The sequence below is a fragment of the Synchiropus splendidus genome, chromosome 6 (assembly GCF_027744825.2).
Source record: "Synchiropus splendidus isolate RoL2022-P1 chromosome 6, RoL_Sspl_1.0, whole genome shotgun sequence".
Lineage (NCBI taxonomy): Eukaryota > Metazoa > Chordata > Actinopteri > Syngnathiformes > Callionymidae > Synchiropus > Synchiropus splendidus.
In genome coordinates this window covers 19825252-19844770 of record NC_071339.1, presented here as the reverse complement: position 1 = coordinate 19844770, position 19519 = coordinate 19825252, and the positions used below count along the sequence as shown (strand labels likewise).

At 42.1% G+C, this 19519-nt stretch overlaps 1 protein-coding gene across 1 annotated transcript; it reads left to right on the top strand.

Moving 5' to 3' along the window:
* Nucleotides 1–2445: 2445 nt before the first annotated feature.
* Nucleotides 2446–19106, top strand: st7l (suppression of tumorigenicity 7 like). The gene is made up of 15 exons (XM_053868384.1): nt 2446–2615; nt 3008–3090; nt 3939–4098; nt 4171–4225; nt 4294–4409; nt 5040–5118; nt 5639–5727; nt 5820–5920; nt 6559–6673; nt 6735–6807; nt 6875–6977; nt 13031–13181; nt 13338–13430; nt 14803–14942; nt 17867–19106. The coding sequence occupies exons 1-15, from the start codon at nt 2447–2449 to the stop codon at nt 17960–17962; spliced, it is 1623 nt and encodes a 540-aa protein (XP_053724359.1). The 5' UTR covers nt 2446; the 3' UTR covers nt 17963–19106.
* Nucleotides 19107–19519: the final 413 nt, after the last annotated feature.

The following is a 19519-nucleotide window of genomic DNA, read 5'->3' as shown; positions in this document are numbered from 1 at the left end:
CCTTGACTAGTTGGTAGCTCCGCTCTCTTGAGAACGTGAAGCCCTGTCAATGAATCTATTATTTTACATGGTAGTCTCTCAATGTGTGAGTCAGTGTTTTTTCTCAAATATTACCCCAACAAATAAAGTACTTGCTCCCTAGTCTGAATAACATGTTGATGTGAGACACATCTCTGCTGTGATCTGTCATATAGGGAGTCGTTTTTGTCTGACACAAACATGGTTTTGCAAATGTAAAAAAAAATGTGTTTGCTCAAATGAAGTGTTTTTAGAGAAATGAGTTGTGCAGGGGAGGCTCCCCTCATAGAGACAAGTAATATAAACTCACCCGGTGAAAACACTGTGGGAGAGGAGAGGCAGTTTCATAAAGCTTTCCATCAGCAGAGACCACCACTGCATGCAGACAAGACGAACGACCCGGCAAAGCAGCGAATATGGTTTGCCTCAATCACGTAAAGTGCAATGGTAGTTACTGTAAAAACACTAACTCGAGTTTTTACCTCTAATTTTCATATTCAAGTAGTGTATCATGCAAGTTGTATACAAGAAAATGACTGTTGAAATTCAGAGATGACTGAGTGCAACGCGCTCTGAAAAAACCCTGTCTGTTTGTACATGTTTCTGGAAACATAAATCCGTCTTTGTCTGGCACGCTGCCTTTGTGCGCAGAGCGCCTGACAGTATTTTTGAGCTTTAAAGAGCAGGCTCTTAAGTAATAATGAGGGTGAGAAATGCAGTGCATTTAAGTGAAAATTCTGATCAATTATGTATGATTAGAGGACTCTTAAAAGCTTTTGCTCAAGAGGAAAAAAAAGAAACGACATAAACAGAACATGAAGTCCACAATGGAGAGATGGACACCAAATGTGAAATTGCAAATGAACCTGAAGTATACAGGTGAGTGCAGGCTGATGCTTCTCCATGATGGAGCTGCTTCACTCCAGGTCAAAGTGAGGAATCCGTGGAAACACAGGGTGTTATTTTATTGTCCTGACCTCCATTAACACACTGCTGAGACGTACACGTCTGGGGATGTTATACTGAACGTAAAGGAGACTCAGATCATGCTTATTTTTCTCTTTCTCAAACGCATTTTCTAGGTCAATCTTGCTACAAATGAATTCCCATATTCACTCCGATAACTTTAAATAACAAGATTTTTTTCCGTTTCCCCTCTTCAGCACCTCCTGGTTTCCCTTCCTGCCACGGGCACCGTGCATGTTTTCACCTCTAAAGTGATTGTACTTGATATATATGACAGGTCTTTAACCTGGCGTGTGCCTGTCCATCAGCATCAGACAGAAAACACCCAAGGGCATGTGTAAGCAGGACCAAATCTGGTTCTCTGTCATTCACTGGCAGTATCCTCCAAGCACATAGCACTGCGACAAATCACCTTTATATCTGCTCTGCACATGAGCGGCGCATGCAAGGTGAGAGGTGAAGCCAAGGAGCACATCAAATAAATGTACTTATTATGCAGATGATCTTGTCTTTGTTGCTAAAGCGCGAGATTCTGTTCTGAAATGCTGACCACCATAACGTTTCGATCACATTATCTCACCAGCCATACTAATCACAGTTTCGTCTGAGCGCCACGTAGATGTAAACATATCTTTAATCATTACAAATGAATTGCCATTGCAGTGGTGAAAATTGGTGAAAACCATTTTACTGTGTTGCCATCTGGTGGACGTTCCTATCAACCTTTGTGAGTCTATTTCTTATACAGTGGCTTCCTCCACTGGCCAGAAAGAATACAGCACAAATGTCGCTAACTCTCAGAACATTTTAAATATTACAATTATTTATTGTTAAGCGACGTCATCTCTTGCTATATATCCTACTTATCCACATTATTTGAAATATAAATTTAGACGCTTAAGTTAGGTTTGCACATGTAAATACAATAAAATATAACTACGACTTAATAATAAATACTAGAAATCTGCTTCTACTTATTTCAGCATGTAATGTGATATAATATATTATATTATTGCTTTATTTTTATTTCAAAATTACATTAATTTTGTCCCTCAATATAAGTTATACATATTCAAGACAATGTCTTGTAATCACGTAATTAAAAAAAAAAAATCATATTCAGCATTTTTCCATAGTTCTGCCTCTAAAAGGATCAATATTTTTCATATATTTTGGGGATCTTTAAGAAAAAGGAAATCATGAATAATAACGTATTTTATGCATATAATGTGTAATTGACCCTGAACCCTGAATATAATATTATATTATATTATATTATATTATATTATATTATATTATATTATTATTATTATATTATATTATATTATATTATATTATATTATATTATATTATATTATATTATATTATATTATATTATATTATATTATATTATATTATACTGAGAGTGTTCGCTTTAATGTGTAAGCACGTGACTCCTCTGTTTACAGACATCCGGAGAAACATGGAGGACTCCACTGGCAGTAATCCTCAGTCTCCCGGATTTACAGAGAAATTAAAGTCTTGGCTTTCATGGTCATGGACATACGTCTGTTGTATCTGGTTCGGCATGGTCCTGGTCATGATCTACGTCTTGTGGGGTCCGCTGAAACTGCAGGAATCTCTCACCTCAGGTGATTTAACGCAGGCAGTTAGCATTGTTAGCCTTGCCATGTAGCCACCGGCAACGGTCGAAGGCTGTGGGTTTGACAGTTCGATGTTCGTGTGCGGCTCGCGCTAGAGAACCAGACTGTCAACATTGTCTAACGATTCATATTCGCTCTTTTTTTTACACGTCACTCACTGCTGCGTTTCTTCGTTCAACTTCTGCGAAATGAGCAGTCGTTCAGCAGAATATTGAGCGAGATAGTTTGCGACTATCGTCATGACAACGGAGGTCCCGACCATTCTTTTCAGTAAATAACGGCGATAAAATGTGTAGAAATGTACGTGTTTTGCCAGCGTTAGTTCCGGTTGTACTGAGTTTTGTGTCTTAAAAGAATCACTGTCTGCTTTGATCTTACAGCCACGGTGTTTTTGAACACCCTGACCCCCAAGTTTTACGTGGCCCTGACTGGAACGTCGTCCCTTATATCTGGACTCATCTTGGTGAGTGATTTGTTTGAGCTCTGCTTAATATTGTCGTTGTGTTCCGTTTTGCTTTTGTTTGTCTGTTTAATACACACATCCTTATGGAATGTCACTGCAGGTTCCACCAACACTTTGCAGACAAAGATTTCATCATATTAGCTTCAATGTTTCATTTTTTCTCATTTTTTCAAGGAAGCTTTGGTCACTGCTTTCACAGCATTCTGACTAGTTCTTGAGTCGACTCTACACGAAACCCAACATAGATCTGTCACGAATGCGGGTTATGTTCTAGGTTATGATGTCACCTGGTGGCCTGTTTTCATTGCACCTATAATTTGGTTGGGAATGCATTCGAAAGCAAGCAAGGAAGGAAACCATAATCACATCACAAGAATCCTCTCTAGAGCCTGGAATGGTCACAGATCATTGCTTTGTCACACTGTAACTCTACTTTCCCCTATATATGTTTTCAACAGAGAATGTTGTCCAGAATGAGACTTCGTTTTAAGTCCTGCAATATAATTTTGACAGTTTCCATTCCCAATCGTTTGGACTTTTCAGGCCCAGTAGCTGCATCGGCATAAACATTGTCATTTCAATATCCAGTGACTTGCATAATGATTACCTTAGCTTTACTATACTGACCTTTACGCTGTAGGTGTAGTCAGCCTCAAAAACAAAGAGGGCTGCAACAGATATAATTTTAAACTGAAGTCCCGTGGAATGTTATTTTGCCTCATCGAATTAAATTTTTCCACTTGCTGCTAATTCACGTGTGTTGTGAAAGTTGATGCTGGTGAAATGATTATCAAGTATTTAAATCGAGCGCATTTTTTCCATATGATCTTGAAAATCTTTCCTTGCAGATATTTGAATGGTGGTACTTTCGTAAATATGGGACTTCATTTATTGAGCAAGTCTCAGTTAGCCACCTGAGGCCCCTTCTGGGTGGGGTGGAGAGCAGCTCCACGACTGGTCTCTTCACGTCTGTCAACGGCGATGCCGATCCCCGTCCCAGCGTGTCAGGTGAACGCCAACAAAATTAAAACCAAGGTGCTCTTTCGATTAACCCTTACCTAAACGGTGCCTCATTTCTAGAATGCAAGGTTTGGAGGAATCCGCTGAATCTGTTCAGAGGGGCAGAGTACAATAGGTGAGTTAGAAGGAACGAGAAAAGACACTTGAACCTGCTTATGCTCACTGCTGAGATTTACCATTTAGATACACGTGGGTGACTGGAAAGGAACCGCTAACTTACTACGACATGAACCTCTCTGCTCAAGACCATCAGACCTTCTTCACTGGAGACACTCAGCAGTTGAGGCCAGAAGATGCGGGTAAGCTTTGGTTGAAACACTTTAGATTAGGGAACGCATATTAACAATTAATAAGATTATAACTTACTTGTTTACCTTCAATAAACAGTAACTAAGCAAAGTGATGTTTTGCTGAACATTCCAAGGCAAAATATAGTCTGGCTTAACAAGACGCTCATACATACTTTATAATGTTTGATTACATGCTAATATTTATGCAAATACACATATGAATGAGCAGGGAATTTATAGATTGTAACCCATTAGGAATATGAATAAATACAGTATGTTTCTTTCATAAGGTGGCTGCAGTGCCACAATTGTCAATGCGTTTGGAAGTATGAAGTAACAGGATGCGTAAGATCAACACAAAATGGCCTCTGGTGAGATCCATAGTTCACCCTTATTGTATGGCCTCCAGATCAAACCTTTAAGGGAAAACTATTATGGGATGGTGCAAAATGTCTTTGGAATAAAAATGTATTCATAACACATGCAGACAGATGGTAAATTGTCCATCTGGGTGTGCTCCTGACATATTTTATTTACTAGCAACAGTGCTTCCACATGAAAAGCGTGTGGCCCTGCGTAATGTCATCCTCCAGGTCACTATTGTGAGTACTTAATAACCATGAGATCATCATCTTATAGTGATGCAGAAAGCCTGGAGGGAGAGAAATCCTCAAGCCAGGATCAGAGCAGCTTACCAGGCTATAGAGATGAACCACGAGTGAGTGCCTCTCATCCTCACCCATGAACACTCCCCAAATTCAGATTAACAAATGTGTTTCCCTTCCCACTCTGTATGCACTTTTCATTATTGCTTTCATTGTTTATTATATTTGCTTTATTGTATTTTATATTTTTGGGTGCAGAGTTATATTTTCATTCTAATCGCAATGTAAACATATAGTTGCATTGTGATATAGGAATAAATAATTCTTGAGATACACAATGTGATACTTATTTGCTACTGTTTTTACTGCTTTCAGCCTATTTATTTTAGAAAGAGAACTTTCATTTGATTTCGTCTGTACAATTCCATCTTTAAAACAGCAAAAAATAAATGAAAAAAACTTGCCACTGTGAGATAATAATTAGCAGGAAACATACTTATATTTCATTCTTGGATTAATGTTCACTCTGAGAACTACAGTACTGTGTCTAGTTGTTGCAGTTTATACTGCATATACAACAAAAGCCAACCTGTTTGTTTGGGTGTCCACCATGTCTTGTGCTTCCATGATCAGATGCGCAGCTGCCTATGTACTTTTAGCAGAAGAAGAAGCCACAACCATCACAGAAGCCGAGCGCCTCTTCAAAAAAGCTCTAACTATTGGTGAGGATTGGAGCACGAACCCATGGTTATGCACTGGAGAACCTTCCAACAACAACATCTTTGATTCCACATTCTTTGTTTCACGTCTGCAGCAGGGAAAGACATCAACTTGCTAGTTTACATTAAACGCAGATTGGCCATGTGCGCCAGAAAGCTGGGACGCATTAAAGAGGCCGTGAAAATGATGAGAGATGTAAGTCCAATTTTTGTTGCTTGATTGTGACCACCTACTGTTCTTGCTGTTCAGTGGATGGAAAATATTACTATTACTATAAGTATTTTCTTTCATATGTCAGAGCTCGGTGTGGCACACTTTAGTGTAATGAAAATGCTTATTGGATTGATGATTAACTACAAAACCTTTAATGTATGATGTGTGATGATATATTTTTTAATTTCTTTTTTAAACTAGTACTGTGAATGACACAACGGCAAATACCTCCGCCAAGCAGCTTCAGTCCAACCCTTACACCATCTCCCAATGACAGTCAAAACAGATGGTCCTATCCCTTAATGTTGAAGAATGCTTCTAAAAAAATTGGCATCCAGACGGACATTTTGAACACTCTAAAAATGTAATCACCATTGGTTCCATGTCCCCTTATTTGCTGAAAATTGAATCCAAATTCATGCGAACTTTTCAAGTTATTTTGAATATAGAAAGACAAAACGACACTGTCAAAAACACAACCTCCTTGGCAGACGTAACAAGAACGTTTTATATGACCTCACAAAACCTGTATCTGAGTGCAACAAAGTGTCTGTTCCTAAATGTGGTCAATATGTCAACTTATAATCCAAATTTGCTGATGTTTGTGTTCCTCTGTGCAGTTAATGAAGGAGTTCCCATTGTTGGGAATGTTAAATATCCATGAAAACCTATTGGAAGCACTTTTAGAGCTGCAGGCGTACGCTGATGTCCAGGCTGTCCTTGCCAAATATGATGGTATGTCATTTTTTATGGGTGGGGTATCTTTGGGTGTCCTTTCATCCGTGTGTCATTGCAGACATCAGTCTACCAAAATCAGCGACGATATGTTACACATCAGCACTGCTGAAAGCACGGGCAGTGTCAGATAAGTAAGGATCGCTCTGAGGTAAACAGCACGTGAGAGAGCAGGCTTTCATTTCAGTTGTATTTCCTCAGGTTTTCTCCAGAGGCGGCGTCTCGGCGAGGACTCAGCACCGCAGAGATGAACGCTGTGGAGGCGATACACAGAGCGGTCGAGTTCAATCCACATGTGCCAAAGGTCTGTCGCTTCGATTGTCTGCTTCTCTTTGTGACCAGTTGAACACATTATTGTGCACAAATAAGATCCTGACATACTTGCCTTGAAAACCTTTTTGCTTACTCACAATTTAGCGACGTTAAGGTAAAGAGCAGTATGAATTATAATTCTCTTTGTGACTGTTAAATTGGAGAAAATCCATTGCTGTATGCAATGGCTATGCAATACATATATCAACCAGCAGGTGTCAGGTTTGCCTCACCTAAATTTGCTATGACCGATTAAATGACCGGGGTGGGATTCGATTAAAAAAATCTAGTTAACCTGAGAATTTGTGATGAATTAATGTCAATTAATCGCAGTTTAATGGTATAAGAGTATTTGCAAAAGGAAGCCACGTTTTTCAATTTGAATGAATTTCGTATGTTACTGAATCAAATGATGGAGCCATACATGCATTTAACAACAAAACATTGTTTATTTTGCATCAGTTTGACAACAGCACCATAAATCACGATGGTGTCTATATTCAAGTTTTTATATCACCTAATTTAAACTAAAGCTCTTTTAATGTCTTGAAAATATTTGGATAAGAATTTCAATTGTATAAGAATTTCAAGTCCATTCAGAGTAGTGGAAACCCTGGCCATTGTGCAGTGAAAAACCTCCCTGAAGAAAAGAAGGTTTAGTTTGCTTTTGTTCAGGGATTCCTCCATGTTTGTTGTTGTTGTTATCATCCTAGCTGCCACGTGTCTTGTGCATCAGTGTGATCAGTGAACCAGGAACTCCTGCACTTACAAAGGTCCCCTGTTGTCTGGAGAGCAAACTGTTCAATTCAATTGAATTACATGAATTTTTTGTTGTAATGAATTAATCATAATAATGTTGTAATTACTTAATCATAATGAACTTATTAAAGTTCCACCACTAATTCAAACCTTAGTTTCATGAGCCTGAGTGAATATATTTTACTAAACCGAGTCATAAAATGGCTTACCACATTGAGACCTAAAGTAGAAGTTCGACATCAACAGGTCAAATATTACACATCCACACACCACAAGTTTTGTCTGAATACTGCCTTTGTTGTCCTGCATTGTTTCATCGTGCCTGTCTAAAATAGAGACCCCCCCCCCGTATCTGTGCGTGAAGGGAGAGTACGATTGTGCGAGCCTTGGTTTTTAAGTGAAGACCCTCATCCTGAATATCTTTGTAGCCCACCTCTCTGTGCTGCACCCACAGGCAGATGCACCTCCAGATACCCCCATCATGCTTCTTATCCTCTCAAGTTCCATCATTACCCGTTCATGACCCACAGTGTCTGAGGTTTTTTTCAGAGTTCAGTCAAAACATCATGTGGTCTATTACTTTATTATGATTTCATCGGTCGCTGTTCTCTTTTGTGTTCGGGACTTTCACATGAGGTGTTTTAAAGAGCCTGCATTTAATAATACCACACCTGCACCACAGGACACATCCAAACTTACAAGAAGACCTTAAAACCCACATGTAAACAGCAAAGCCAGTCAGCAGAGCACCCACACTGAGACACACCACATAACACAACATGGAAACAAATGCACACAAAGTCTCCCACATTAATGCTCTGAAATACCCTCACAGGAAAAGACACACAGCACCCGCTCAATCACAGACACTATTCTTAGGCGCACTCACCTACTGAGCCTCACCTACACAAACACACACTTTGAACCTGCAGATTGTCTAATTAAAGCAGATTAAATATGAGCTGCATCACATGAAATTCCCGTGACTCCACAGCTGCTTTCCTGTTCTCCGTGTTTCCCCTTATTTACCTTGGTGTCCTGGTGTCAACCCCCTAATCTGACCAGCCTATTTGCACCCCTCCCTCTCCTTCACCTCCTCGTCTAAGATGTCCAGTCCAATAAGGTGTTTTTTATGAAACGTTTGGTCGGCTGACAGACGATGGCAAAGCCCGCTAAGTGCCCCCGCCGCCTGAATCTGTTTGGTGTTTACATTCTTTGTGCTACCTCTGGCCATTTTTAATGAAGTCTCGTCGACTCATTCCGACGGAGCGTGCTCCACTTCAAGAGTCGTTTTGCGGTCTCACCTCATTCTGCTTGACGTCCGGATCAGCTGTCAAGTGTCGGACTTTGGCTCCAATATGAGATTGTTTTTCTGGTTTTTAGATGAGACAAAGTAGCAGCCGCTGGTTTGATCTGAATGAAGACGAATGAGATGGAGTCAGGCGATGAAACTAGCTCTGGAATCTCATTTACACTACAGAAAACAACTTTGGAGGAGTCCTCTGAGGACGTTTTGAGTTGGTGCTGCTCATTTGTGGTGTCAACTTCTGACTGATTTCGATTCCCACCAAGTGTCTCTGTGCAGCACTTAAGTTTCATGAAAATATTAGAAACTAATGATCGTCTTTTTAAAAAAAAACTGACGATAGCTTGAGCAGCTGTTGCATGAATGAGTTGCAAAGTGGGTCTTCATGTAAACTGTAGACAACAAAATAGATGTTTGGTGGACAGTGGACATGATGGTGATGTGATTAGCAGCAGCTCCCTCCATCATAAAGAGACTGCCGATTAGAATCAGTTGGCATCATCATCATCATCATCATCATCAGATCATCAGAAAAGTATTAATCCCGAAGGAAATTATTTTCGTAACATGCGCTGTACCCAACATATCACAGTAAAATGGATATAATATTATAAAGTGCAAAAAGCAATACAAAAGAGCTTGGAAACAATTTGCATGAAAAAGCAGAGTGAACAGCAAAAACGTGCCAAAGAATCCATCACTGTAGTTTTTTCAGGGATGAATTGTACAGTTTTATTGCCACAGGAAGAAAGGACCTTGTGTGGCGCTCAGTCTTTGAGATGGGTAGTCTCAGTCGGTCGGTCCATGTGCTTCTGTATTGGTCCCGATGGAGGTGGTGGGTGATGTTTTCCAGGTTGCTCCTTAGTTTCAGGAGCATCCTTCTCTCCATAGGAGTCCAGTTTCACCCCCACCACATCACCAGCTTTGCGGATGAGTCTGTTGAGTCTGTTAGTGTCTGCCACTGTTAATCTGCTGCCCCAGCAAACGACAGCGGAACAGAATTGCACTGGACACCACCGACTCATAAAACATCCTCAGCATTGTCCCGCAGACGTTGAAGGACCTGAGCCTCCTCAAGAAGTAGAGACGACTCTGTCCTTTTTTGTAAAGGGCCTCAGTGTTCCGAGCCCAGTCCGGTTTATTGTCTATGAGGACCCCAAGATATTTATAGACCTCGACCATATTCACATTGACCCCCGGGATGGAAACAGGGGTCACGGGAGATTTGGTCCTCCTTAGGTCCACCACCAGTTCCTTGGACTTTGCCACATTGAGCTGCAGATGGTTCAGCTCACACCAAGCAGCAAAGTCCTCCACCACAGCCCTGTACTCAAGACTCCTCACCCTTGGTTATACATCCAACTCTGGCAGAGTCGTCAGAGAACTTCTGAAGGTGGCAAGTTTCCGACCGATAGCTGATGTCTGTAGTGTAAATGGTGAAGAGGAATGGAGAGAGAACAGTCCCCTGTGGTGCCCCGGTATGACTAACTACTGTGTCCGACACACAGCCCTTATCTTATGGCATCTTATGCTCGGGGCGATTGACTGCCCTGGGATAAAAGAAGAACACTTGAAACTCAATCCCTTCATCAAAGAGGCGACGGGGAGAGGAGGAACCTGCTGAAGAGCAGAAGTGGAGCAGAGAGAGGGGGGTCATTCAGCACAGAGGACTGAGGTGTCACCAGGTCTATTGCTGCGGAATGCTAGGAGGGACAGCTGAGCGGCCGCTCCATCTAAATGGTTAACCTTAAAATAAGGATGACATACTGTCATAGTTTCACATAGTGAACTGATGAAACAGCTTTTCAATTTTTTCGCGTTCGCATGCAGGGATAACACCGTATGAATCTCGAAAGATTTCAGGACAGGGATTGACATTTCGTATTATCAAGGTGCAGCATTACTGCACGCATGTCAGTCCTCTGAGTGGCGCAGTATCTCTGTATCTTGTGTGAACAACACAGCCTATGGCCCAGTTATTGTCAAGCCACTGTTGGAGAGCCTCTGTTGTGTTAGGAAACCTGTCAAACTCAGGCTGGGGGGCCAAATCGGTGTTACCAAATCATGCTGTTTGGCCCCCAAGAACCCAAAATACATAAAAATGTAATTTAAAAAGTGCACTATAAATTGTATCTCCAACAAACAGTGTTAATGCTATGACTTTTCTAAATGACTTTTTTTTCCTAAAACTTCACTTTGTCAGCTTTTTTTTAGGTTTAAATTGCAGGGGTTTGAGGCTGAGAGAGAACAAGTTTGCCTGGGATGTTTGCGGCTTTGTGTTTGCTCTGTCCTATTTAGCGGAGAATGCTAACAGTGTGAGCAGCTCCGAGGATGAATCAAGAAACCACAAGCTCTAGGTATACAATAGAATTCAAGTTTTTATTTTGTTTGTTTCTGTTTTTGTCGGGCAACTGAGTCAAGGCAACCGCCTGAACCAAAAACGCACTGTTGGAGACCCTGAGTTTGTGGAATGTCTGGGCTGTGCTTGACAAATTTGATGCTTAGTTTTCTATGAGGAGCTTGAAGTAAAGCTGCTCCTGAGGTGCAAACTGAACATATCGGGTTGTGTTTTTGTTGCTTGCTTCCCTGATGAGATGCTGGGTCAAATCAGAGCCACCACCATGTCTGAATGAGTACGTGCTGGACAGAATATAGTTCAGGGTTTGCTTCGTTGACTTTGCTTTGGCTGCTTCCTTTGTGACCTGACATTAGATCACCTGAAAAGTTCAACCGATAGATGTGTTGAATCCTTAAAGCCACCACATTGGCAACAAGAACGCAGCCCTCCAGCATTATACTTGTTTGGAAAAAGAATCCTGCTACTTTCTGATCACTAACAGACCATGAAGTCTCCACCAAGAGTGTAAATATGTAACGTGGTCAGAGCTTGGCCATCGTGTCCATATCATCCACTAGGTGTCTTCTTACAAGTTTCCACAATGTTATAGATGACTTTCTTGCCGACTTTGAGAGAGATGATGGGTATTATTGTGTTTTGAGGGGAGGAATGTGTGAAAGGTATGAGTGCTGATCATGATGAACAACGTGACATTGCTGAACCGTATTCAGAGAGGGGAAGAGTAATGACAGAGGAGATGGAAAACTACAAAACATCCACGGTCCGACTGGCTGGATGGATGGATAGATGGATGGATGGATGGCTGAGCCTGTGACCATGGAGGGGATTAGACAGGATTAGCTCGGGGGTAACCTTCCCAAAGTGTCAGTCTGAGATCCAGAGCACTGTGAAGCCGCCCGCCTGGGAATCCAGCCCAGGAGGCCTCAGTCGGGCAGTTGCCTTTTGTTCAACACAGATCTCTGGACACCGTGGATGTAAATGAGTTATAGAGTGGCAAATTGGGGACATTACTCTCTCCACAATTCAAAACCAGTGCTTGTAAAACACACTATATCCACAGGAATCTTCCTGGTTTTTCCTTAGCGGGAGTTTACCTGTTCTATAAGCTGCTGCAACGGCATGTGAGCCTTTGTCAGCGCCGTGAACTCAGTGACTCGCCGAGACAAAGTTACACAGCAGAGAAAGAGGGGAGGGAGAGTGCTAGGGATGTTACACATTCATGGAATGAGTGTACTGTACTGTAACAATAACATGCACTAAGCTTTGGAAAGCATTTCCTTCCCACCTTGAATGATTGTAAAACAAGACTGTGGACAAAGACGAAGATGAGGAGAAAATGCATTTGGTTGTGACGAGGATTACGGGAAAGAGTGTTGCGCTGGATTGGGAAGACCATATATATATATATATATATATATATATATATATATATATATATATATATATATATATGATATGTCATAAGTGGGTCAAAAATGTAACGTTTCTGCACAGCGCTGAATAGATAATGAAATTCGACTGTATTGATACTAGCACTTGAAACCCAACCGGTGTTGATGCGGTGGCCAAGCTAAACAGAAATCCATCAGTGTCTGAATGTATGTTTTTTATCCTCTCCCAGTATTTGTTAGAGATGAAGAGCCTGATCCTTCCTCCGGAGCACATATTGAAGAGGGGGGACAGTGAAGCGGTGGCGTACGCCTTCTTCCACCTGCAGCACTGGAAGAGAGCGGAGGGAGCGCTCAATCTGCTGCACTGCACGTGGGAAGGAAGTATGTTGTGGCTCACCCCATGACCCGCATGTGCCTCAACATGTCTTTAAATTGTTGTATATACGTGCTGAAATATCAGCACAACTTGGATTTAGCATTTGCTTATTAGTTATCTCCAATGATTTTGATGTATTTTAACTGTTTTTTTGTCTCCAGCCTTCAGGATAATTCCATACCCTCTGGAGAAGGGCCATCTCTTTTATCCTTATCCAGGGTGCACAGAAACTGCAGACAGGGAACTACTGCCAAGTAAGCATGTTCACTGTAGCACATACAGAGCTGTGAATGTGTGATCAACACAGTAGCCCCTCGATCAGCGAACCTCCCGCTCCCGCTTATGTCTTCATGCCATAATAAACCGTTTATAACCATTTATTATAAACTGTTTAAACATATGTCAAACATATTCCAAACACATCTTAACTCTTGTATTTGTTAAACACGGCCAGAGGTGCTCTCGCTCACCAATTTTAAGGTGAGAAAATCCTCATTTTTAGGCCGTGAATTATTAAATATAATATTTTGTGCCGTAGGAACCATTTGGTTCTGATTTGTTAAGTTTGTACTCAACTTGACCTGTTTTTTGAGAGGGTTACAGGTGTTCAATGGTGCCCCCTAGCTTTCAAGTGTCTTAGGTTTTATTAGTCTGCTAGTTTTCGACCAAAATGAATCTCCATTTGTCGTGGAGACCAACACACTGGGAAGTGGTGAATCAGGCAGGTCACATGAAACGGTTGTGTCAAACTTCATCACGCAAGTGGACAGAATTCTGAGCCCTGTTCCAGTGCCGGGCAGAACAGGATTAGTCTTTATTGAACGGTCTCACTGGCACACCTTCAAAAGGAAACATTCCACTGAACCAAATGTGATGTTGGAGGCTATATTCAAGTCTGTTTGGTGTCCTGCGTCACCGCTGACTCTGACTCATATCACTGAAAACAATCTGGTTTTTCTCCTTGAAACACAAACATATGTCCGCTATTCATTTTTATCAGATTGCCGTCATCCTGCATCGGTATTTTGGAAGTTTCCGCTTGCCCAGAAACAGCTGGTTTCTTCGTCGGTCATGATCTTTTGAGTGCCGGACTCTGCCCTTAAACATCAGAGGTGTCATCAGCTGGAGCTCTCCAGCAACTTTAGCTGGAGGTGTTCTGGTTTTTATAAACTCAGAGAGTTCGATCTTGTGTCTGGAGAAGCAGAGAGAGGGAGACGGGGTCGCTCTCCGAACCCATGTTAGGGCTCAACTAACACCCGAGTGATTGATTCTGGGCCGTTTTGAGATACAGAAATTGATGAACCTCCAGTGAAGAGGTGAGAGCTGGGGCTGGATTCAAGTTCTCAGAATATTATCTCAATAACTTTGTCATTCCAGTATCACAGCAGGTTGGTCATTTATCTCCCCTTCTGCTGCGAGTGAACGTACGAGACCCGACCACCGTCAGAGACGAACACATGCTTGCGTTTATTTGAAGATCAAATTTAACATTTTTCGCTCCTTTTCAGTCATTCTTTTAGGACTGCGTGGTTAGTGATATCTTTGTTTTTTTTGGTCTCAACTCTCCAGGGTCTGTGCGCTTATGTTTTCATGATGTCGGCTTCATCATTTTATCTCATGTTCCAGCATTCCATGAGGTGTCCGTCTACCCCAAAAAAGAGCTTCCCTTCTTCATCCTCTTCACTGCCGGCCTTTGCTCCTTCACTGCCACGCTGGCGATGCTCACGCACCAGTTTCCGGAGCTCATGGGGGTGTTCGCCAAAGCGGTACGTACCACTTCCACCCTGACATGCCGCCGTTCCACTTTAACTTTGGCACAGAAACCTGCGGCACACCGAGGGAGCCCCTCTGTAGAAAACATTTTAAAGCGCGTAAATGCTTTTATTGGCCCGTAAAGCGGACAATCTGCTTTTAGTCTGTTTTTAACACGTTTTATTTGAAACCTGAATCCGGTGCTAATCGCTGTCTTCTATCACTGTCAGTAACAGTGGAGGCTCCTGGGAGTCGCAGCCGTGTTGCAGCCAGTGTTTTTTCCTCTAAAACAGGCTCCTCGTAAACACAGGGCCGAATAGCGTGTTCCTCTGGTAAACACTCATGTGGAATCATTTTTAAAGATTTGAAAGCTGTAGACACACAGCCCTCTTCACGGCGCACTTATGGAGAAAGTGTTGTCTTTTATTGTCGGCTCGGCACTCTCTCTAATCCAGTTAATGCCTTGTTGATTATACTTCTGAATTCTTCTTTCACATGGCTAGAAGGAACATCCCGTCCGTGTCCTTTTGTTTGCCGCAAATAGCATTTTTTTGCGACGCGTCAGCGGTTTTATCAGGTCAGATTTTGGAGGAAGCGTCGAGATGATCACAAGGCATTTTCCAGAAACAAACGTGAGTCATCTGTTCTCGAGATGAAGATTCACGCCACCTACGAGTTCATGTTCAGTGTCAGTGACTGGTCACTTGTTCAAGGGAGACGCCGCCTCGCATCAATGCTGGGGCTCAGCCGTCTGCACCATGCGGCCGGTGGCACACACACACACACACACACACACACACACACACACACACACACACACACCAAGGCTTCCTAAAAACAGAACGGTGATTTACAGCCGGGTGCTGTCCACACCGAGCACCACGACCGCACAGTTGTTTCCATGGCGTGACACCTCGGCGCTTTATCACCGAGGCCACATTCACCTCAGCGCTCAAATTTAGGCCTCTGATGACATCACTCATTGCTGCTGACAACACCTACATCACCGACACACTGTGTTCGCAGGTCCATTCACAGTGTATTCTTTTACATGCAGCGTGGCTCTCCAAATCCCCAGGACGCCTTACAGTCGTGTAGAAAATTCACATGATCGCAAAACACTGCTATTGCTATCGCTAGGTTTGGGATTTTCAGGTACTTAACCTGGCGGTCTTTTTTTCCATAATTTATTCCTCTAGTCTATTGATTCATGTACATTTTTTTCTGTAGTATAAATTTTAATAACAGTGTTTTTACTCTTAATTTCCTATTATTGTCATTACTGTTACTGTTTAAGGATATAATAATAATAATAATTTGAGTGACTTGTTTTTTTTTTATCTTGAATGAACAAGCAAAGCATTTCCTGATAAAAGTCTTCATTTAATCATCAATATATTTGCTCTTATTTTGTATTTATGAAGCGCAATTTCTAGTGTCACACACGTCAACGTCATACATGCATATATCCATGTGGTCAGTGAACCAGCGCTTAGTCCGGTTCAGGGTTGCGGGGAGTGCCAGTGCCTATCCCAGCAGTCATTGGGCGAGAAGCGGGAATACTTCCTGGACAAGTTGCTAGTCCATCGCAGACATCAACACCAAACAATACATATTCTGTATTGGGTTTTCAGTACGTGTATACAAAAGAAATTTAGAATTTAGGTTCCATAAAAGTGGGTCACATGCTTCCTTGTGACATCACTGGAGGGACTACACAGGTGCGCGCTGTGATCTGAAGCGGGGAGAGTAGCGACAATATCAGAGGATAATAAAGGATCTGTCCATGGTTTTTGAGGAAGAAGAAAAGGTTCAAGCAAACGCAGTACTTTCATTCGCACCGCGTCGTTGTGGAAGCCACAACTCTCACTTTTGAGTCAGCATTTAGCATCTGCATAGATCAGAGAAAGGATGGACAACAACGGCTACGCTGAACAATAATGTATCTGTAATGTAAAATGCTCGTAAAGCGCATGATGTGTCTGGGTAAACAGTGGGACTTCGTCGGCTCTCAGCAAGTATTGACGCCTCCTCACCGCTGCTTTGACGCCTTCTCTCTGCTGTGTTGGTGTCGATGTTTGCAGTTTGTTTACATTCGAAAACAGTGGACATTTGCAGTCAGTTTCAATACAATAGGTCAACTTTCAGGGCAAAATAATCCTGAATCCCAAACACAGTTGTTTGCAACCCCTGCTTCACCTATTTCTGATGACGCTCTTCATCTTTTGGTTAGAAGAACAGGCTTCCATGGCGCCATTAGAACATCCAGCTGTCATGCAACAGTTTGGCCATTCTCCACTGATACTGAAGCTGAAGAGCTTTTTCACATGCATTCTGGTGGACAGGATCTACCTCCTGTGGTGTCACAAAGTCGCCTTTCCAGTTCCTGCTTTGACTCACATGAATCTAGATTCACCTTTATTTAACATAGTAATACTTTTGCAGATCATTTCATGCTGCATATTTATGCATCGTTCCACAGGTGTGTTGGTGACACTTTAAATTTACAATAGCATTTACAGTAACATATGCAGTGTGATCCATGGTCCTTGAGGTTAAACAAGGGGCCAGCATATCTGGGAGAGAACATCAAAAATCCCGGTCTCTGTCCACATTCTCATCAAAGTCTCATCTCCAATGAACAGCACGGGTCGTGACTTTTATTCAACTCTTAACAATTCCAGTTTTGTGAGTACATTCGATTCGTGTTGTGAGCATCACATGCCACCACGAACTGAACAAACAGGTAAACCTGTGAAAATCTTCTTGTGGCAAACACAGTCAACGCAGAGCCACGTCTCCTGTTGTAGTTGTTTTTGTTGTATTTGTCTTGACCTGGCTTGGTTTCTGCGCAACACACCGTTCCAGGTCTGATTCAAACCAGACACAATATCTCCATGTTGGTTGCCTCCTGACGACTCGTCTTTCCCCTCCACAGTTCTTCAGCACACTGTTCGCTCCACTGGGCTTCTTCGCAGACAAGATGGAAAGCTTCATGCCATCCAGTTTTTGGCATCAACTGACCCGGATCTGAGCACAGTCCGGCATCTACAGACACACACACACACTACTCAAACTACCACTCTACATACAAGCTGTTTTCTCTCCTGTCTTCAGCATATCTCCGTCTTGGCCGCTCCAGAGCTCGCTGGCTGCAGTTGTATCAACACGGCCGTGCCGCGCTTTACATGCTTCCAGGGGCTTTTCCAGGAAGTTCCTCTCTGATCATTTCACCAGTCTCTACTTGGGGATCTGGAACCAAACAAAATCTCAAATAAATGTGATTTAAACTAAATACGAAAGAACCTCCCAGCCAGGATTCAAACTGGGAAGAGCCCTCTGTGCCCCGCGGGCTGGATCGGGCACATTGGACGAGTGACTTCTAACAGCCCTTGTTTCCACGTCGTAACATCAGGAGGCCACGTTCGCCTCATAAATGGGTGCTAACTCGAGGAAGATGTTTGTCCGTTGATGTGGATGAAAGTAAAGCCTCTTTCTAGCAATAGAAACAAAGCATAACAACATAATAATGTGGAGTAAATTTGAGGAGTTAGTCGGGTTGTCAGAAGCCTGTCACCAATGCTAATGCTAACAATTGATTTCTTCTCCTTTCCTGGGTTAGTGTTAACGTTAATCCATATAAACCCAGATGCAAATTTGTCCGACACTGTGACGGGTTCTTCTGTTAGAAAACTAGTAGACTTTGGCTCAGATGGCTCATCTCTTAAGTTCTCATGCTATTTTTGTTTTTGTCTTCTTGGACCCCAAATGTTGCTCCGACCAGAGAGATGGGCACAGATGACGGAAGAGTACACGACCAGCTATAACAAGTGACAAAAGTCACTTTTTGCTGCCTGGTAAAGGCCGTCCAATCTGACTGAATCTAATCTATGCGTCTGACAACATGAACTTTGTAGTTCATTTATTGTGAAATCAATTCTTCACATTGATCGAGACAACTGTCACTTAACTCCTGGAGTGAATCAGTGCCTTTTTAACAAAGGGTTCAATTGACAAATGCAGCGAACAAGTAGTTTCACATTGGTGAGTAGATGCCTTAATGATCAGGACTCTGCTGTACTGAGACGTCACGAGCGCCGTTCCTCTTGATGCTGGAGGCAGGAGACTCAGTTGTAACTCCCGCTGGACGAGTTTGAGACTCACAATAAATGACTCCTTTGGTGAATTGAGTCCTGTTTGAAGTTTGTGGCTTGGAGTATTTAGACTGACATTTTCATCACTTCATTGATGTGCGATTTTGGTGTAATGCTAGATCTGGAATGGAAAAGATGTGATCCACCTTCAGTCCAACGTCTGCTCTCGATCTGCTGCTGCTGCTGTTGTCTCACAGTTCTTCTGTGGTACACATGAAACTAGTTACAGCTAATACAAATCCACCCGCAACTGAGTCACCTTTAGATCACAAAACTGTACAAGATAAAAAGCTTAGCAACAAACGCTTTGCTATTAAAACATGCAAATATTCTGTATTTACCAAAAAGAAAACTGAAAAAAACAATGATTGTACTCAACTGAGATAGAAAAAAAAACATAAAAGTACGACATTTCAAGTGTGACATAAAACCATTAA